The 22,374-nt window shown below is 40.8% G+C and overlaps 1 protein-coding gene across 2 annotated transcripts; it reads right to left on the bottom strand.

Moving 5' to 3' along the window:
* Positions 1–1,214: 1,214 nt before the first annotated feature.
* On the bottom strand, positions 1,215–13,761 carry LOC119652846 (putative OPA3-like protein CG13603). 2 transcript variants are annotated; one of them, XM_038057198.1, is made up of 5 exons: positions 13,471–13,761; positions 13,194–13,362; positions 2,059–2,201; positions 1,778–1,993; positions 1,215–1,707 (listed from the first exon to the last, which is right to left on the bottom strand). In XM_038057198.1, the coding sequence occupies exons 1-5, from the start codon at positions 13,610–13,612 to the stop codon at positions 1,658–1,660; spliced, it is 720 nt and encodes a 239-aa protein (XP_037913126.1). In that variant the 5' UTR covers positions 13,613–13,761; the 3' UTR covers positions 1,215–1,657. The 2 variants fall into 2 exon arrangements, with proteins under 2 accessions (XP_037913126.1, XP_037913125.1); XM_038057197.1 differs by having other exon boundaries at positions 1,215–1,993.
* Positions 13,762–22,374: the final 8,613 nt, after the last annotated feature.

Genomic DNA, 22,374 nt, shown 5'->3' with positions numbered 1-22,374 from the left:
GAATAATAAATTTGGCGGCGGCATGCGAAAAGTTGGATCCCATAATAATCGTCAAGTATTCGGATCATATTTTAAAAGATAGTAATGAAGATATCGAAGATACTATGCCTTTAAATGAATTAAAGAGACACTATAGACGGATAAGAAGTGCTCCAGATCAGCATCTGAAACGATTCAACTACTACAGTCGATAAACCCGGTAATTTATGCAACTTAACTGAATTCATCACTATTTGTTTTTACATATTTTCTTTTAGAATGAATATACTCCTCAGGAAATTGCAGAATGGAATAAAGATACTGTCGCCGCAATTGACGAAAATTCCTCATATTGAGCAAATATCAAATGAACAATGTGATGTCGATTTCGAATTAAGTGAAACTAAAGTACCACATACTGAAGCAATCAAGTCATTGAACCTTGTAATTGACTGGCCCGAAGAGAATGGTGGCAACCTTTCGGAAACTGCCTAATGCGGAATTTGCGTGAAAAGGCAATCCAAAAATTGCATCTACAAAAAGGCAAAAAATATAAGTAGGCTCATTATTTAGGAATGCTTTTTATTACACCGATGTTACCTTCTTCCCAATCCCCTTTAATGTGAGCACTCTCAGTATCATGAACTCCACTCGATTTATTCTGTTCATGTTAGCGCGAGGCTACTGTACACTATTTACATAGCGCTACAAGTTTAGGTAAGACCAAAAAGCGGCGCTCTGCCAGATAATCGTTTGGTTCTACGCTCACAGAATCCAAAGGATCACGAATTTCCCTTTGAAATGTTTGCAGCGCATTTTGGAATAGCTAATTTGACGATCTATACAATCAAAAAAAAAATCTGAAAATCTGTAATGCGATGTCCTCAAGCCCGGAATTTACCCACAAAATTCCAGGCAGACTTACACTATCCATTTTAGCCACTATTTCATGGTTTTTGGATAGCTCTGAGCATCGAAGACGATGGGAAGCGACCAAAAAGAGGGCCGAAACAACCATGGCTTGATGCGCTGGATGGGGATTTGAAAGCCCCGCGGTTGCACCCAGATCAGGCCTTTGATAGAATAAAATGAACTAATCACGACGAGCGACCCCACTTGTGGACGGGACAAAGGCTAAAGAAGAAGTTTTGATATAACTTCCATAATTTCATCTGCGAATGTTTTGAATTGTGTCTAAAAAATAATCATAAAAATAAAATAAAATGTATGTCAACTTCGTATATGTATAATCCACATTTAATTTACTACTAACAACAAACAACTACATTGTAAAATAGTTTTCAACGTCATCAAACTTTATTCCTTCTCTCATAAGTCGAAGCTTCGTGTACCAACTCCATCAACAGAATACAACGGTCTAAAATAAATTCACTAAAATTCCTAACGGAACCCTTAACGAAACCTTGAATATTTAAAGGAATTTTAAATACAAAATATGAACAATTCATTTTGCTTAAGTTTAAAGGGGAATATGAAAAAGGGTCACGATTTTACTTTAGGATGTAAAATTATGCACTAATGGATGAACCATCTTACTGACATTCTATTTATCAGATAAATAGAGGTGCGACGCTTATCTACATTATCTTGCTGTTATCCTTATGCAATTGCCTTAGCAAAGAGCTAGTCAAATACTTTCAAAAATATTCCAAGTACATTAAAGCTTTCGTGACGATTCCACTTTTGCGTTCGTATTCTGTTTCATCTCTATAAAAAATTTCATTTTCAATCATGTTTAGTGCTCGAAATATTAAACCATTCTCTGGGTTGTAATTACCAGAGTGAGTTTGTTTGAGATCGGGTGTACTCGTGTTCGATGATGATGGAGAAGGCGATGCTTTGACTGAAGTTTCAGATGATTGGTCAGAAGGTGATGCCGGCGGCGTATCAGGGAATAATTTAATACGATCGTGCGGATGTGGTTCTTCGAGCTCTTTCAGCACTTCAGGCTCTCTCTTTGGATCAAGCTTTCGACTAACCCATGCTTTATTGTCTGTGAGATCAATATGATGGTCACTCATAAAATACATGTAATTGGAGGTGTTTTAGATACAGTACCTAAAGAATATATTAAACGCCTAAGTTCTCTAAGTTGCACGTCCTGCTTTTCAATGCGAAATGCCATATCATCGAAAGCAGCCTGCAGGGCTAGTTTTTCTTGAAGTATTTGCTCCTCCTTATTGGCTTCCTTATTACTTTGCCTAAAAATATAAAAAAAGGAATGAATCAATGTATCGACAGAACGACAAGTGAATACAGTCATACAAGTTTATGGGAGAGATTTGTACAATTGGAAACTAAATCACTTTACTAACAAAAAATCACAACAAATCTATTAAAATGAAGGGCAAAAACCTCAGTACGAAACAAATACAAAAGGATGTCATTTTTCTATCCTATTTTTCTGCACCACTCCATCCAGGTATTCAAGTGGTTACAAATTCAAGTGTTCAACTTTAACACTTTCTACGTAAGCATAAATCTACAATTCAAAAATTGAATAGTTGTGCTTCGATTTAAAAAAAATGTTTGAATGTTTGCCACCTGAACATATATACGAGGGACAGTAAATTATAGACGGTTTTTTTTTATGTTTTTTTTGAGTTGAATTAATCTCAAAGCAATAACATCTGGTAAATTTCCAAACGGACGTTTTTTTGATCAGGAGAAAGAAGCCCCGGGAACCCATCGTATTGAGATATTTGACAATGCAAGGTCCTTTCTAATGATGTGATAGAGACCTACTAAAGAAGCAATTTCGTCGCGGTGAGGCACCGATCTTCCCCCAAAAGCTCTCTAACTGGACCGAAGTTCGAGAACGTTGAATGTTCCTTCAATTTTCCAACATTTCGTCTCATTCAGAAAAGCTTTTCTTCCATTCTTACACGTGGGTTTTGAAGAGAGTTTCAGCCTCGAATTGCGCCCGTAAACATCTTAGAATTTCTGAAGGTTTCTCTTCTCGCGTCCAAATTCTTTTATAATAATCCGTTGCGCAATAGAAGAAAGAACTACTGACCCACTCGTTGCTCTAATATAGACTGAGTAGGAGTAATACTGCTGCAGAAGTGGAGTAAGGAGACCCTAAAGGAATGAGTGCCTTTCGATTCAACAACGATTGATAAACAAATTCCCACTAATATTCAACTGACCCTCGTAAATGCCCTAATAGAAAAAAGGATAATGCAGTGGAATACGAATTCTATTGCTTGAGCCAGTGTTCGATGCTGGTCGCGACTTCAGGTTAGGTTAGAAAGTTCCCCAAGGTATTGTTGGAAGCCAAAATCTTCAAGATTCGATTTGATATCGAACTTCAGAATAAAGAACCTGCCTTGAAATATATCAGAACGGAAGAACATGCGACAGCAGTGAAGAGAAGTGTACTTAAAATAGCCGCATAAGGAAAAATCGGGCCCGAGCCTCATAAAGGAACCAGTGATTCATGATGAGAAAAACCCTGTATATGATTAATACTAGCAACGACCCGCAGCAAAACTTGCAAAATTTTATAAAACGACGGTAATCTACATACGGACAAGATATGCAGAAAAAGAACCACTGACACGAAAGTCCTGTTCAAAATTTTTGAAAGAAGGCTCGACGTTTTTTTCAAAAAATATTTCAATATTGAAAATCCACAATTTACCGGCGATTTTCAGTGAAACAAATATTGAAAAAATAGCCGGAATACAATTTCGATGTGTGTCAACTTTTCTATGACTTCAAATGGGCGATAATATCGAGCCCGTTTTACTGTATAAAGTAGTGTCCAAAATAGAAGTGCCAACAAAACTCGTTAGACTCATTACGAGAACAACAACTCGATGTTACAAATTCAGATGAAGTTACAAATTTTTCACTATTGAACCTCATACTGGAACATGTTGTCCGGAAAATGCCAGTAAATCTAAATGGCGCACTTCATACCAATCATTTCACATGGTGGTCTTTGCGGATGATGTAAATATCTGCAACGGTGAAAAGTGGTCAACAAAGAGTTCCAAGTGACGCTTGACCTAGGTAGCCCCAAAAATGGTCCTCTACCTCCCTGACGGGTTTCACGAATTGCAGGGCGCGGTAGCACTACTGCCTCATAGCAAAAAGAAAACTCTAGAATTAAGGCCTGACTGCCTCATTAACTAGAGCAAAAACAAGAGGCCCAAATGACTTGACAAAACCATCTTGAAGAAATGCTCTGCAACGATTAGCCTTTTCCTTTCCTTCTTCCAATAATCACTGTCTATTGAACGTCCAGTTCAATATAAGTGTGCACAAATCACACCCGCACTTGAAAATCCAAAATCATCGCCTAGTTGCTAATTGCAAAACTATCTTTATCCTCTAAACCCAGTTTCACCTGTCATACCTAGTTTCAGCTAGGTATGATAATACGGACTCATCTATAGGCTCAAAAAAACATTCGACTTGCACCCTCACCACTGCAAGCGAACAGTCTCTAAATAGAGGGCAATCCCGGGTTAAAGTCCAGTAGCAGTTGTCCTCATTATATGTATATGAGTCCTGCTGGAATCCCCTCAAGGTTCCGACTTTTACACAACACTCCTCTCGCTATTTACAGTGGATGTCCATAAGCCCGCTCCCAGCCACGATTCCATTAAGATCCTTCAGTATGCCAATGACTTGCTGATGTTGTATGTGATCAGGCTCGTCAAGATCAAGATCCTTTAATATGTCAATATCCTATTGATGTTATGTGCGCCCAAACTCTTCTCAATTCATATTTGGACTATATTTACCAGTATCTTAGCATGTGGAGTCTTGCTCTTAATCCCCAAAGTGTCTTACGCTTGTTTTTCGCGCAAATGGGGATAACTTCGAAAATGGATTCCAAAATAAAGAACCTATCTTTTAGCATCAATTCAAGTCCTATTTCCATCGCTAAACAAGTTTTTTAGCTAACTAGGTGTTGCAATTAACTCCAATATGTTCAATATCTCACACGTCAACAAGGCATTTACCTGTGTAAACGGTCTCTTTACATCGATACAACTAATGAATAATGATCCGATTGAACAAAGCCACTCCGCAAAAAGTAAAAAGTCTCTGCTAAATGCAATTGATTAAACTTTTGAACTCATCTGATTGTCTGATGTTTTGCTACGACACATGGGGAGGATATGCCTGAAAGAAAGATTGATCTCCCGCCACTGCACTGTCATATTTAAAACTGATTATGGTACGAACTGCATCCCCAATCAGATCGACGTGTCGAAATTCCTAGAAAGGTGTCTGTCACATACCACCCCATTAATAGTCGATGTATAGGAATTGAAAACGGAGAGCGAAATTTATTTCGTAAGAACCTATTTTTCATTTCTTACAACATTGGTAACCATTTGTCCGAGAGGGAAGGGAGTATTTCACTACACAGTTCGTCACTCCCGTGCCTAATACGTTTCTCCACCCAAGTACAATGCCCAACAATGTCTCTAATCCATTCCCTCTTTCGCCCTTTCATCCACTGGCACTTATTACAACGATTGAATTTGCTTTTATCTTTCCTCCAGATGCTACACACCATCGACATTTTCTTTTATAAAATTTTATTATTTTTAAACTTCGCATGTATAAGTTTAGATTAACTTAGTTGTTAAGGTTTCTGTTAAGTATGTTTTAAAAATGATGTCCACTATTTATTAATTAAACGTTGATTTGTGAAAAAATGTTTTTTGCTTATTTCAATTTCATTTTGCTTTTTCTTTCTTTCTTTCTAAAATAGGCTACATTATCAGAATTGTGGCAACGGCCAGACATTTTTATTTTTTGTGAATTCTTAGGTGGTTTATAACTTTATGCTCCAAAACTTTTAGCAGTTACGCTCTTATTTAGTCAATTTACTTCATCTGGGGGTTGATATATTCGCCAGCCAGAAAAGAGGATTTAGAAACCCGTGAACCATCCAACCATTTCTACTTCAGAGCTTTTTAATAAACGGCAAAAACAACACTCGCCTTAATTGTAATTTTTATGTACTTATACTTTTGTCTTATATAGGGAATAAATCATATCTATATCCAAAGACTCATTTTCTGCAATGGCATTTCGAACAAAGGCAATAATTTACCTTAAATAGGGATTAGAGTTGGTAGTCACTCCCGGGCTATAGAAGCCATAATCACTTTTCTTGTTTTTCCCACAAGAATCCCTAAAAGCCTTTCCGGCGTCCGGGTCCACGGACGGTGCACAGTCATCCCCCTCACAGTTGCCACGAGATGCGCCGAAGGAGATCTTCGGGAGCAGTAGACCAGCCCCGGCAGACATCAGACGGAGAACAATTACTCTTACAGAGTATCGGGGTCGTCTTTAACTACAGCCCCCAGTAACGGAGGCATGCGCAACGGTTCTGCGACGGCCAAGAGGAGGACAGAAGGTCACGAGGCCGCTGGAACGGTAGGCACTTTTCTCTGGTTCAAGAGTACGCTAGTAGCGAGACCCGGCGGCAGGCGGAGATCGACTTGGTATTCGAGTATTGGCAACGGAAAAACGAAGAAGCAGCGAGACCCCCTCCCCCATAGTTGGAGTTATAAAATGAGAATGAGCATAACAAAGGATTTCTTACTTTAAAACAGTTTTGGTATTCAAATTAGCTCAGGCGTTCGTAGGATTTATCGGCGTCCAATTAATAATTAGCGCACCCGGTAGGGTATCAAATAAAAATTGCCATAGCCATTCCTGGATACTGAGCGTTTGCTCATAGTAGGTGAAAGGATAGAGAAAAGTGCAGTGAGTTATGACATCAAATGATGAAACCACGAGGACATTATGCTCAGTTTACCACCAGCGTCAATAGTCAGTTATCAGAAAATACGTGAAGGGCTAAAAAATCAATGTAAGACCAAATTATCAAATTCTGGGCTAACTACCACAGGAGCGAATTCGACCAGGAATGCCTTCCTCTCGAACTGACATTAATTACACCAGTCCCGTCATTAGAAAATGGAGAAGCGAACGAGGCGCTGAAATCACAAAGAGTATATACTGTGTTTATATGCCTAGCTACGAAAACCATACATCTGGAATTGGTGAGTTGCTTAACATCAAAGGCTTGCATTGCAACAAAAAGAGGGATATTTGTCGCACCCTACTCAGCGACAGTGGCGTCAACTAGGTCGGAGCGGATTTACTATTGAAAATATCGACTAAAGTAATGATTGAGGCGGCAAAAGTGTACACTTTGCCACCTCAGATCGACCAGGACATTTTCTCACTGGAGAAATTTTGCTCGAATCGCCTGATGGGAATACACAAGATGATGCGGCGAAGAAGTGACAACTTGTCCAGAAATGGAAAAAAATTTGGCAACATTGGAGTTTAAAATACCTAACGTAGCTGAAATAACAAGCAAAATTCGAAGCTTAGAGGCAGAAAATTACGCCTCCACTCAATGGCCACTAAGGAGAATCTTAATACTTCATCTCAGATAACATGGACTAACCATAGTAGGAACAATCAGAACCAAGGGAGGCGTCCTGAAATGGACGATAACAAAGATCTGCCCATTGCCGAAAAGGATGGACTATTAATAGAGAAAAAAGCCTAACAGCTCCAAACGAACTTCAAACTTATCAAAAGGCTAAGATTTACTATCTAGCTCAATTGCTCTAGCACTCTTGAAGGTATCGCAAAGAGCAAAGAAAAAAGCGACGTGAAACTTACTACAAGCAGTCTTCAGATTAAACGACGAAGTATGCTCAGATCTCGATAAATTACATTGGAATCAGAAACGTCTTATCAAGGCCAGGCAGCATCAAGGGCATCTGCTGCTCTTCACTGTGGCTAAAATAAACGATACGCGAGACCCATTAACAACCAAACTAAATGCAATTACCGAAAAGTTCAATCAAATATCCATGGCACTGGCAGGAATGTCGGTTTGGTACAAGTTCATAGATCAGAACCAAATTTACATTAATGGTTGGAACAAATCCAACATCGATACGAGACACTGTACAGGATCAAATCAGGATTTGGAAATTTTGCGGAAACATGCTCCCCAAGCTCATTTCACAGTACACTCACTCAAGTGTAATCAAAACTGGGACACCTATTTTTCTTTGGGTAACACAAACTTCCATATCTGAAAGTGACGTCATAATATCAGGAATCTTTTCAATTATTGAGTGAAGGGACTTCAAGCTTATCATGTGTATCGCTATTCCTTAGAGCTTAGGCACCGCAAACTTTTCAGCAGACTATTTCGGGATCAACTACGATGAACAGTTGTATTTTGAGCTTAGAAGGTCAACCACGGAACATCATTGCTCGGTAAACATATTACAAAGCATTAGTGCTCATCCTAACTGTACCTTGAATGAGATTTACGAACTAGCAACTAACTTAAAATGGTCATACCACATGTTGCATTTTAAAAATTTACTTTGGAAACAGCTAATGCGAGCCAAGAACTGGCTTTCTTGCGTCCTTAGCGCAACCAATCGCTATAATCTGCAATGGTCATCATCAAGATCTTACTATTCAGGCATCAATGAAATTGATCCACACTGTATTGTCCAAAGTCCATCTGCTATAATACGAGCACCTCCACAAACTTCAATGAGCGTCGACATACATATTCGGTTAGTACAAATCATCACCACCTTCAACTAGACATTCCTACACATCGCAACGGAAATACTGCTTACATCGATCGTTATAATTTACATAATTTTGACATTGCGAACGAGACCTACGGGTAACGAATCCACAGTTAAATGGTTGTAACAGCAATCTACAGAAGAACCAACGGTTCTTGGCTGGCAGGATGTTTAGAATTAAGTATCATAATTCGAAATAATTAGTTATGCGTACAAATAAAAGAGTAACTTACCCAAACCATCTGTAGTATGAAGCTGTCTCACAGCAATGCTTAAGGTATTAAACTTAATCGTGTAAACACATTAAATTTGCGAATATTGCAAACACAAATTAACTTCTCATATTCCGTTCATCGTTCGCAAGTTATTCAAATTCTTTTGTATAATAAAAGTTTCCATTCTTTCATACAATATTACAATATTGCTTCTGAATAGAAAATTGTTGTTAGCAGAAATTTGACCGAGGCATAATGCAAATTTTTTCATGAGCATAAGTAAAATAATACACGATTTACAACGGAAGGAAGTGATGTTCAATGAAGTAAACCTTTAAAGTAATTCAAGTAATCAGGACTTTGTTATTCTAAAGCTTGTGGTGAGCCTACTCAAGTGCTTGACAATATTCATTGGTCACAAAGAACCAGTTTGATTTGGATTTCTGCCGATGATGGCATCGAACTTAACAGCGCTGGATCCACTTTCGTTGCTTTGTCTAAAATCTACAAATGCAGAGGGGGAGCTGAAGTGCAATTCAACGAATCGCGACCGATAACGCGTAGATGTGATTGAGGCACTACACCCACCAAAGGGCCAATGACAACCGTGTATATAGTATCGTACGAAATGTTCATTGGAAGGACCTGGTTTGACTCTCCACGAATAAATGACCTTGAATCCCCTCTGACAATCAGATCAGAGTGAACACTGTATCCTTTCATAGCAAGTCCTCCTTTACACCTATAAGGGTGAAATGGGTGCTACAATGACCGCAGCTAACAGAGGTCCTAGATATGAAGCGTCGGCAAATGATCTTCACAATCAGTTGAACAACGTTTCGATTCGACCATGAATGTAAGCTAGCGGAACGGAAAAATGTTGCATACCGGGCAATACGGCAATCTCAAAGAACTCAGGTACGCGCAGAGACCTATCACGAACTACTGTGGAGAAGCGACTTCATAGACAGAAAAAAAAACTTGGGAGAACCAAGAGCTCTGTGAACTCGAGAAGTACAGTGAGCAACCGGATCAGATGCACAAGTTTTACCAACAAGTCAACAGGATGAAGCCTTAACAGCGCTCGTCGATGCTCGTCCTGTCGAGATTTCAGATTTATTTAATGAGTAAAGAAATACATGAGAGGTACAAAAAATATATATGTAAATATTCACTTGAAGGCGCAAGAGTGACATAGTAAGTATGTAACGCTAACCTACGGAAACATCCGGCGTAACCGGTGACATAACGGATAATGAAAAAGTGGTGAATGCCAATACTAATTTGCATAGCATATGCGTAAACCTAAGAATAGTTTAGAACTTACAACTTAATAAACAGATAATATAATAATCGTTGGCGCAACAATCCATATTGGATCAGGGCCTTGAAGTGTGTTAGAGCACTTCATTCAAGACCGTAACGGTACACTAGGAGGCAATGTGGTCAGCATTGCGCTCGCCCGAGATTATTACCCCCAGGTACTCATTCACAGCTGAGTCGACTGGTATCCGACGTCAAATCACGATACAAATTCCACTGTCACCAGTGAGATTTGAACCGCGACCTTCCGTACGACAGCCTTGTGCTCTAACCACTCAGCTATCCGGACTCTAAACATAAATAAACAGATAACATAAAACAAAACAGTATTCCGTACTGGTAAACGAGGAGATGAGTGTTTTAAGTTTAAGTTTTACGCACCGGTGGACGGGATTGAACGAGTATTTTAGAGTAAAGCGCAATCCTTTCTTATTGGTAAGCGCAACCCGACAAAAGGCTACCTTTTACTCGATTTGCACCTGTGCCAGGACAGTCACCCAAAGCGGGAGGCATGAACAAGATTGGGGGATTGAGGAAACTTAGATTAGGGAACCTAATTGGTAGAACGAGTGACCTTAATTCAGGAGAAAAGTCTATGGTTACAAAGATCTCATATTATACAAGCTAATTGATGTTGACAGGCTTAATCTAGACTAGGCAATATATAATGAATAGGTGATCGACACCTTCGTGAGGATTGATTGTTGGAGCATTGATCTGACGCGGTTAGCCTCTGTGAAAGTCCGGGGAAGAGCTTTGATAAAGGAGAGAGAGAAGGCGTGATGATTGAGAGGAGAATTACTGTCCGAGAAGAGGGCCAGCCTAGCTCGTAGAACCGCCGCTCGCGCAACATTTTTTATCAGTGGATTAGGGTGGGACAGCCACTGCTTCAATTTGATGCGTGACAGTTTGATCATAAGCGGAATTATGGGACAAACCCCGGACAAGGCATACAGGAGGTGCAGTCTTCTGTTTTTGGCCGTGCTTTTTTTGGATCGTCTATGTTGGGTGATATCGTAGCCCATGCTGGAAACCATAGGTCAGGATTAGTCGAATAAGGGTTTTGTATAAGAGGGTTTTAGTGCAGGGCCCGAGAAGAGTATTGTAGAGGAAGATATTAAAGAGTTTGGAGCCTAGGATAGAGCCCTGAGGGACTCCAGAATCTACGAGGAAGTCCGTCGAAGTGCACGTGAGAAGTTCTGTTGAAAATGAAGTCTCCAAGTATTCTAAATAAAAGGAGGGGGCAATCGATCTGGATTAGCTTGAAAAGCAAGCCCTTTTTCCAGACTGAATCTAGTGCCTTTTCAAGGTCCATGGCGCAAGCTACGATGCATTGCCGATACCGGAGATATCGTCAAGGTGATTTTTTATTGTTGGACCGGATCATTGCAAGTTCAACTTCTTCTTGGAAGGTAAGGAAAGAAGCGAACGGGCTGATTCTGAGTATATCAGCCGGGCGACTGGGGGAAGGGGGCAAAGGTAAGATCTTTCCAAACTCAATCTTTGATCGTTGACAGTAGTGTCGACTACCGAGTTCCAGATGGGGTCCGCAGGTGATTTGACTCTGAATAGATGGCTGAAATAGTCTACGCACTGGAGGTTTCCTATTTTTATGCGGGGTAGTTGACTTTGAGAAAAGATTTTTTCCTTCTAGCCAGTCGATTAAATATTGAGAAAACTTGGGGGCCAGGTGTGAGGGATTTGAGAAGTTTCTTGTGAAGGCGTTCAGTTCGGGTCTAATAGCTCCATTAATTGGTTGGTTGCAGTGCGGAGAAGGAAGCAGAGCGGGAGTGCCGGCGACTTTTAGTTCCATCTTTACGTTGGATTGATTTTCCAGGCTACGGGGACACTTGCAGAAATTGGCTGAATGACTCAATTGACCACAGTTTACGGATTAGAGAAACGCCGACAATTTCTTATCGGCGCTATCTTGAACAGTCGAACGAGGGCAATCCCTAGAGGTCGTGAACATGGTAATGGTAAAGGAATGACTATCTAGTGTGCGGGCCTTGATTAATTGGAAGAGTCTTGTTGTGAGGGTTAGGACAATTAAGCCGAACTTTAAGCCTGTCGGTTGGTGTTCCGAGCGAACGGCAGAACCCCAGGAAGGAAGTGTCCTGTCCATGGGTGGCGATTGTGTATGCTGTATCCGCGTCTCTACACCCTGGGATTTAGCGTTCCCGTAAGGCTTGGTTTCCGCACACACGGCGATAGCTTTGTTCTGATTTCACTTTGTTATCAACTAAAGCACGTGGACTAAATCTCCAACTGTCGCTGGTTCACCGTTAAATCGGTTAAACTGCTGAATAACGACATTAGGAAACTTGGCCACGACGCAAAAGCAAATCCAAGTGCAAGCACGACCGATCGGCAGAACGAACCATGTCATCCAGTCGAGACAAAGGGAATCTGACTAAGCGATGGGTTGAGTACTTTGATGAACTGCTCAACAATCGAGATATCGGCGAAAGCATGGAAATCATCGGCTTAGAATATGGAGGCGACCAACTACATCAAGCGGTTCATCAACTGATGCTCAAGGTATGGGACATCGAATCAATGCCTGATGATTAGCAACGAGGCATTATCGATCCCAAACATAAAAACAGAGGTATTCACTATCCTTTCATTGATTTTAAGGCAAGGTAATACTGTAAACGCCCATGAGAGAATTTGGTATCCTGACGAAATTAATAATACTGACTAGACTGACACTGAACAATGTGCGAGGGCAGATAAAAGCAGCAGCATTAGTCAACCCGAGATGTAGGATATACCTTCATCCAAATCGAGCAGGCGATGCCAAATCTTCGTTTGCACATTGATGAACGCGAGGCGAAGTACGTTACACGGTGGTGCGTCAGCACCAAAAACCAAAGAAGCAACATGATCCAGTTGTGATCGGACAAGTTGTCCAGTTATTCACTCTAAAAATGGGACAATTATGAGAGGGCATGCACCCAACCAGTCAACCGAGACGAATTTTTGAATTAAAAACTTTTCCGATTGGGATTTAATTCAATACACATGGTCGCCTGTTTACCTTCTATATTCGAATATAAGAAGACCAGCTCCGATTGAGAAAATGATGAACTCGCCCAATAGGTTGGCTCCCAGCTCGATGGCCATGGCTTCATTCAACTGAGGCACCTTCATTGGTTTTCCCAAGTTCATTGCCCACATTTTGGTCGTGACTTCTACCCAGTTGTAGACTGAAACAAAAAAGATAGCCATGAAAAAACGATAATATCAAAACCAAACAAATTATGCAATTCCTCTCAGAATTGATGAAAAATGAGTCGTCTCGGACGTAACCTTACATTGTGCCGGCGGCATGCAGACATACTTGCGGAAAAACTCATTGTTTTTCGCTCGATTCTTGAGGACGTTGGCTATGGGTTTGCTGATTTGCTTGAGGGCGAGAACACCTAACTTGGCAGCTGGAAACGCGCCGACGACCATTGCGACACATCAAGGACGCGACAATTCCTTTCGCACGAAACAACGGGAGAGGCACACAAGAACTTCAAAACAACATCTGACGCTATTTACAGCTGGGTGACGTGAACATATGGTTTTGACAAGTAATTTCGCCGGGCGAACTTCTGGAAAGCCGGGAAGGGAAGCACAGAGCGAGGCAACCATGCGTAGGAGAGGGTAGGACCAAACAAACCTAATGTGGGTTGATTTTTTTCAAATTTAAAACTGTGTGGATTTAGGTGAAGGTTTATGAATTTTCAGTCGCGAACGGGGTGTAAATTAACATTAAGAACATTATGACAGACCTATTTAAGTTGAAAATAAGTGGCGACAGTTGCTATGTTCAAGGGAACTATGATGAATGGGCGTATTTTATTCTGTACAGATTCACCCAATACGAAAACAAATGCTTCAAAAGCTGGAGTAGAATGCTTTTAAAGCAACGCGAAGCACTAGTTTTCTCTAGTATGTATGTATGGATGTGTCAAACGCATAATCGGACAAAGAGTGCTTCGTGTTTTGAACATTTTTATTTATATTAAATATTTTTCTCTGAAAATGTATAGGGAGCTTTAAGGTAATAAACTTATCTTTTAAGAGATGTAGATGACATAATACATTTTCATTCAACATTATTATGAAAAATTATCATCATTATCAACAACGCAACAACCGGTATCCGGCCCAGGCCTGCCTTAATAAGAAATTCCCTATGTCCCGTCTTTGCACCGAGGTCCACTAATTCGATTTCCCTAAAAGCCAATGAATTGCACGGACTGTTTCTTCTACACTTGGTGGTGGCAGTATTTGTTCGTCGTCTTCATTTGGCGGGACCTCCAACTCGTCGATGTTCTGGTTGTTCAGTAGTTCATCAAAGTACTCAACCCATCGCCGTTACTCCCTATACTTTTCGAGTTCCCAAACTTGTTGGTTATATCAGGCCTCCTTTTTTCGTCTGTGAAGTCGTCTCTCCGCTCGCCGATGTTCGTGATAAGTCGCTGCGCGTGCCTGCATTCTTTGAGAATGCAACATTACTCGGTATGCAGCATTCTTCCGTTCCGTTGCTAGCTTACATTCATCGTCAAACCAGCCGTTCAGACTCTTTTTGCGGCTGGGGCCAAGTATCTTTGTGGCCATATGTATGATAACGTTCTTCAGGTGATTGTGAAGATCATTTGTTGATGCTTCATCTCCACGATGTCTGTTAACTGCGGTTATTGCGGCATCCATTTTCCTCTTATAGGTGTTGCAGAGGGTTGTATTGTTGATGGATTCAGTGTTAACTCTCACCTGAATATTAGACGGGATTCTGAGTGGTGTTGTTATTCGAGCTCGGAGCACCATGCCAACGACACAGTTAGATACTAGACAGCTACCTCACTCCCCCTTGCCCCTCAAGGGGGGAAATCAGTGCGAGTACACACGATTTCAAATTGTTTTGCCCTTGAGCATGAGCGAGGTGCACCGAAAACCCGATCAGCTGTGTTTGACATACCGCCCGGACTTGCCAATGTATTGGTGAGATTGGCAAGTTTTTGCTTAAGGATAAGTGAATACGTGAAACAACTTTTTGCTCACCGATCTCTCTCTTACCAATACGATTTGACGAAGATTATGTCTTTTCCTTGTTTAGCGTCTCTGATGTGTACAGATAAGCTTCTGCAAGCACATTTGCAAGTGGGGTCATTTTTGTAAGGGTACTGCCTATAGGAGAACTACTGTGGCCAACGAGATAGTGATCCGAATCTATATTGTAAAATCCATCCAGCCCGAGGCTCATGTTGTAGCTTCGTAACAAGTTTTTTTCCGTGTCGGGTTGTCAGCTCTACCCAACCCCCAACCTGGAGGACCAGTTGGTACAATTTGTCCCGTTTTTTTGCGGGGGAAACTCGCCTTCATCCTTCTCCGTCTGCAGCTTTTCGTTAAGAAACAGGTCCTAGCGGTCACCGCGTGGATGTGGTTTGGTAGTAGAGCTGTTGGTGTTGGTTAAGCAGGTGTTTCCCAGATTTCATGCTCCATCGTGGGTACCAATCCACGTTACGCCCTGGGACCTATACTACCCTTTGACCAAATTATAACAAGGCAAATTCAAACAAACGGTAAATATCCAAAACTTATAATTCAAATCATTTCCAACCTTTTCTAAGATAATGTGGGTATTATTCAAATCTGCATGGCTCTGATGATATAAACACACATATGACGGAAACCTTATACAGAGTTAAATCCACATAATACTTAAGCAACTATCACGCATGGTAAAGAGTCAGTGATGGGATGGGGGCGTTTATACAGCGCAGGGATATGGAATAATTATTTTATAGACGATCAAATAGCTAGACGCCAGACAGCTTTTAGGGATATCGAATTGGTGGACCTCGGCGCAAAACCGGGATGTCTGGAGTTCCTTATTAAGGCAGGCCTAGACCGGATACCGGTTGTTGCGCCGTTGATGATGATGAAATAGCTAGATTTCAATATTTACAATCTTAAAGTAAAATGTCATGCGAAATGCTGAGGAACTGAATATTTTGGATAAATTTGCCTTCTATGAGGATGATGGTCCCAAGCACATTTCCTATGTTGCTGAGATGTGGCTCATCTGTAACCGTCGAAAATTTCTGAAAGCACCTTGGCAGTCACCATATCGGAACTTTATTAAACAGGATTGGGAAGGAATGACACAAAAATGAGCAAAATTAAGATTTGAAAATGTAGAGAGGTTTGGGGAGGCTATTAAGCAGGAGTGGAATCATTTCTGGAATTTCGTGCAAATCTAGGGCGCTCGATACCCCGACGCTTAGAAGCAGTGGTAAAGGCAAAGGTAAATGCTTAAAAATATTGAAATTTCCTTTTTGAAGTGTTTGTTCGATTATTTGTTTGGCTTGAATTTTTGCTTACATTTTCTTCTCTTCTTCTTCGGTCTGTTCATTATCTAAGAGATGTTTTGGAGAGAGAAGTTCTGAAAAAAATGATAATTTAGCACGAAAAAACATGTTCAAAACATGAATTTAATACAGGAAAAGAAGAGAACTGAGAAGAATTGGTTAAAGCTGAAATTTATAAATACACAATTGAATGATAAAACCTTGATATAAATACATTGAAAAATTAAGGTCAATGGATTGCAATTAAAGAAAAATAAAATTGATATGTAAACATTTTATCTTTGATTGTGTGGGGGGGATTTATGAAGGCCCCTGCTTTTCAACCCCGGTGAAAACTGCGGCAGTCGTCACTTCAAAAAGTGATGCCCCTGATAGCATTTTCTACTCCACTCCGTGAGGAAGAGAGGATGGGCAGGATATGCCGGTAGAAAGGAAGGTCCATTTCTTTACCGCCCTTAAAGATTTGCGGAATTAATTTTTCTTTAAAAAGCGGTGAATCTAATTGGAGCCATTTCCATGTCATAACGGTAGAGTTTAGCTTTGAACTCTATTCTCGTAGGTAGAAACGAGAGTATGAAAAGAGAAGCGGAAGGTCTTCTCTCTTAAAAGCTGATTAAAAATCGCGGCGGACACGTCCCCTCCACTCAAAAAGTTGTAGCGATACAAATAGGGAGTATTTTGATCGTCGTGCTAAAGTTGCATTTACCATCCCCAGTCTCAAAAAGATGGGAATGAAGAGGACATATAAAATGAAGAAGAAGGTTCCCCCTTTCAAACACCGTTGAAGAAGGGGGTTTTAGAAAAAGGACCTCCCGCGTTTTCTTACTTACTCTCCTTTCTCTCAGCGCGGATAGGACAGCCAGGCCAGCTTTCTAGCAGTCTTGATGGCAAACTTGTACTTTTTTTAGGTAGATCTTCATTTCACATGGCGGCGATGTATATTTGCTGTATTTTGCGGGGCACGAGAATTTAAATCTTTTCCAGATCCTCGGCCTTTTGCTTCACATCGTCTTTATGCCAATTCGTTTTACCAATTCGCACACTGGAGAGTTTATTTTTTGGAGACCTCACCGTGGAATTTAAGCTTGAATGTATCCAACTGTGCTCTGAGGATGATGTCTGGTCAGACACTCACCGGGTTAATAACCTGGAAGGCCAATTGTCGGTTAGTAGGTTGATATCAAGTAAATTTCCCTTCTGCTGGGGAAATACAAGGTTGGTTTACTGCCCCTGTTACACACCAATAAGCTTGTGTTAATAATAAAGGCAAGGAGAGACGTACTTCTTTCTTTGATTTCCGAGTTGCCCCAAAGCGTATGCCTTGCATTGGCATCTTCGTCGCGATGGTGGACGTCAAATATTGTAGTTCTTCTGTTTAAGCTGATCGCTCGTGAACCATGTAAGCCGAGTAGATGTATGCATTCTCCGCTCCCCCCGGTTCCAGGTTGACTATAGATAGACCGGCGAGAATACATGCTCTAGGTCTACCCCGATCAATGTTCCTTGTACTGTGGAATAAATTATGATGTTTACTTTGGGACCCGTTGAGGGTTTGGTCTCTTCCTATACTTGGTTCCTGTATTGATGCGGCGTCGATGTCTTCCTCTCGGAGAAGGATTAACAGGTTAGCTAAGGCGCGCACTGCTGTAGATTTATCTGCGCTACTCTCAGTATGATCTACTTACGCAGGAGTATCTTCAGTCTCCGTTGGACCGTCGACTTTCATTTCCTCCAACAACTCGTTGGAAGCGTCGACTGGATCCAGATCGTTGTCCTTTGCGTTTCTGACTCCGAACCGTACTTTATAGTCCTGTGCTCTTTCCAGTGCCTTCAGGCACTCTTCATTTGTTCAGCCGTCATTATATAAAAGAACTACTTTGAGCTGTCTTAATCTTTTAAGGGGGTGACTGCCAGATAACCTCTCGCTACCCCTCCATAACACCCCCATTGCTTCTTAATTATGGGATAGAAAGTTTAATCGTCTATCAATCTCCATATTCTCGACCTAAAAACATGGTCCATAAGTGAAACCAAATTTTTGTCCGCTAAAGAAGTTCTTATTATCAAATAGTATACCAACTTGTGAGTGCTAAGGACCTCAGCATGCTTAGTAAGGGTATAGATCGCTGTGTTGATCCTATTGGCATAGCTAACAATTTAAGAGGTCAAGCCTTAGAAGCTAAATATGCTGACTGTGTCATAAACAACGAGAAAATCTCGCAGTCAATGTTCAAAGTCGAATTTACCCCAGAAACAAGTAAAGTAGCGAAGGGGAAAACTCACCCCATCTGTAATTTAAAATGTAATTAAAAAATGTCTAAATTGCCAGGAGATTATACATACTAAGAGGTACTGCAGACTACCAAGTGGTGCGTACTGAATACGTAAAGGATATACCGAATCCGGACTCTAAAAAGTGGAGTATCTGCAATAGTAACTCTAGGGCGAATTATAAAGAATGTCCCGTGTTCACATATTTCAACAGGCGTAGTAGTTATACAAAACCCATCAATTCAGCTAAAACTCCGTCGTTGTCCAACCTTCTATGCGATCAATTAACCTCAATCAAATTCTTCAAACCACAGTCCTAAACCAGCAACACCCACTTTAACCAACACGAAATACCTTATATGCCGACACTGTTAAACTTTACTTTTCCTATCCCCTGTGAATCCCTAGATTTCCCTCAAATTATTCAGTACTTTTCAGAAAAGGCGACGAAAAAGCAAATCTCGTATTTCCTTTATATTTGGAAACGCCTGCCATGCCGCGGAGATCGACTGTTCACTTGCGTCCGACAACCATTTATGATTGAATTCTGGAAAGTGCGAACGATTCTTGACGACGGTATCGAGGCTCCCCAGAATGCTCGCTTTGCTTAAACTTCAGCGAAAATTTGAACGATGCAGGTTGCACATTCCAAGGTTAAGCGAGGTAAGAACGCGGGACTCTGGGGAGCATTCCACTCCCTCTGCCTGCAATAAGCGTGAATCCAGTGTTTGATTAATGCTTAAAACATCCATTCGGGGCCCTAAACCCGCGGTAAACCCGCAGGTTAAGGCACGTTCTATGAGGGTCCGCAGGTGCTTCTGGCTGGGCAGGTGACGAGTAAAGTATTATATAATGGATCGCATCACTCCAGCTGGAAGAAATCTGCGGTAGTTTCGCCAACATTCAGCAACATTTTTGCAAGTAGCGCGGTGGCACTAGCTATCTTTTAATATAACTACATACTCTAGGTGGAGCCTAAAGCTCAGTTTGACGTCAATCATCGCCTCCAAGCATTTGATGGCCGGCTAGAAGACCGTATGTTCATCATGTTGTTGTTGAAGAAAAAGATAAAGTCAAAATACAATTTTACGATAGCCTAGAAAGACTATGCGACACATTGTCTCCGAGTGGTGTCAAGATATTGCTCAGGAATTTCAACGTCAAGATCAGGAACAAGGCGATACTTCGAAGAACGACGTAAGGACACAGCCTCTATGATATATTATCGACATGTTTTCGCATTCATAAAAGGACACTCTGAAAATTTAAGGTAGGAAAGCTAAAAAATGAGTTAAATTTCCAACGAAAAGCTAACAAAATGGGTATTAAGGGGGTCATCCCGTGTGAAGGTCGTTTTTTTTCGGCTTTATTTAGAATTTTTTTCTGAAGAACTGGATAAAGATACAAATACGAATTTTTCACCGTAGATTTATGAATATCTTGAGCGTGCATAGCCCGATTGCATAGTTCGTTATTGAAATACAGTGCAATTTATATACCCATCTCCAAAGAATGTGTTTTTCTGCTGCCACGCTAGAGGGCGCTGCGATCATCTTAAAGAAAAAAGTAAATGGCATTTTAACGTACAGACTTAACTACAGTCCGCAAACTAAGATCATTAAAAAATATTAAAAACTAAATTTTTGGTGCCGTGTTAAACTTTTTTTTGTGAATTTTGGTGTTTTTTCACGACTTCTTCAATGAATAAAAAAAACTACTGAATGAATCGCAATTATCCTAGTTTGCGGACCGTGGAAACATGTTCTGAATAAGTCGTGAAAATTTCAAAGAATTCCATTGGATAGATTTTGGGCTATGGTGGCAGCCGATTTTCAACATGCAGTTTCGAGAAAAATGCGATTTTTAGCCATAAAACCTTAACTGACCATTAATCTGCTATACCTAGTCCATAAACCTTAGGGTTCTTCAAGCAACACATGTTCAGCCTTGGCTTCAATTCCTGTCCTTTAGGCGAACTCATTCGAAGTTATTCGAACCGATAAATACGAGCTTTATTACGGCGATCGACATAAATCTGACATGTGACTTATTACGTGTTTACATATTCTACACTATATCTAGATGCAATTGATGCTAAAAAAAAATCGATTCCGCGGATCTGACAAACGGGAAAGAAACGAAAACATTTGGCGAGAAATTTAAGAAAATTGTTCATGAACAACACAAGATAGGCCTACAAAATAATGAAGAGCCTGAGGCGTGGATTTCAATCTAAAATCACCCTTTGTAAAAAGAAAAACGGGGTAATCATTAGGGACGACAAAAAAACACGTGAGAGATGGGTCTTATATCAAAGAATTAGACTGTATGCCGATTAGAGAGTTGATGAATGCCAAAGAGGTTTTCGGACTGGAAAATCGGCAATTGACCAGCTATTTACGGTGGAGCAGATACTAGCAAAATGCTGGGAATCCAACATTGGTGTCCATCAAATATTCATGGACTTCAAGCAGGTATATGACAGTATTGACCGAAATGTACTGTACCAAGTAATACTTGATTTGGGAATTGCAGCAAAACTGGTAAGCCTTACCAGAACGATAATATCCCATACAAAAGCGTAGGTCGTGACAGATACTATTAAGACAAACGTCGGACTGAGGACGATGGGCTGTCACCTCTACTGTCTAATCTGGCACTGGAGCAGGTTATGCGAAAATCGGCCGTGGGCATAAAAGGAACGTTGCTCTATAAGTTCTGCCAATTCGTCGCCTACACGTACGATATAAACGACATGGCCTAAGCAAAGGAGATTTTTATAAACCTCGATAAATCAGCAAACGAAGTTGGTTTACGAATTAACGAAAACAAGGCTAAAGTTATGACGAGTGACGCCATCAACCAAAAATGTAGAGAGCTTCATATACTTAAAATAAAACGCCGAACTCAGCTGGCAAGCAGAGTCCTCTACTTGACCGCTCCTATTTTAGAAGCCAGCTGCATACACAGGAAAGCGAAACTCGGAGTTACAAAACGATAATAAGACCTGTGTTATGCTACGGAGGCAAAACGTGGACCCTAAAACAAATTTCCTGAAAACTGATCAACACCTTCGAGAGGAGGGTCCTGAGGAGAATAATATAACTAAACGAGAGGACGACCAATGGTGAATTGGATACAACCAAGAGTTGTACCAAATATTTAATGACACTGAAGCCTCCAAATCAATCAAACTTAGAAAGTTGCGATTGGTTGGCCGCGTTCAATTTATGGGCGGCATTCTAATACCTAAAAGGGTATTCGAAGATTGTGTTGACGAAGACAGCGCCTCACTGCTCGGATATCAAAATTGGAGGACGATTGTTGGGTGCAGGTGGTCGGAGGAAGGACATGCTGAAGGCTAAGACTCGAAATGAACTGTTGAGCCTTGGCGACGATATTATGACGCGAAATGTCATGTTCCGCATCGAGGTAAAATTTCAGAGGAATGCTATTTTGGCTGGAGGGCTTGGGGGTTCAATCGATGACGTCATCTTTCCTCAAACACCTTGACTACCTGATGACATCTTTGTTCTTTAATTGAGTTAGGGATCTTGACCAAATTGCTCTGGATTTGGAAAGAGA

This window comes from Hermetia illucens, chromosome 3, assembly GCF_905115235.1.
Source record: "Hermetia illucens chromosome 3, iHerIll2.2.curated.20191125, whole genome shotgun sequence".
Taxonomy (NCBI): Eukaryota; Metazoa; Arthropoda; class Insecta; order Diptera; family Stratiomyidae; genus Hermetia; species Hermetia illucens.
Note: the sequence above shows the minus strand (reverse complement) of the source record. Positions and strands in the feature narration are given on the sequence as shown.

Excerpts from the sequence above, each read along its gene's own strand:
- LOC119652846 (XM_038057197.1), bottom strand. The coding sequence starts at position 13,612 with ATGGTCGTCGGCGCGTTTCCAGCTGCCAAGTTAGGTGTTCTCGCCCTC. Across the intron at positions 2,202-13,193 it reads CTTATATTCGAATATAGAAG|GCAAAGTAATAAGGAAGCCA; the intron begins GTAAACAGGCGA and ends TTATATTTTTAG. Across the intron at positions 1,994-2,058 it reads GCGTTTAATATATTCTTTAG|ACAATAAAGCATGGGTTAGT; the intron begins GTACTGTATCTA and ends TTGATCTCACAG.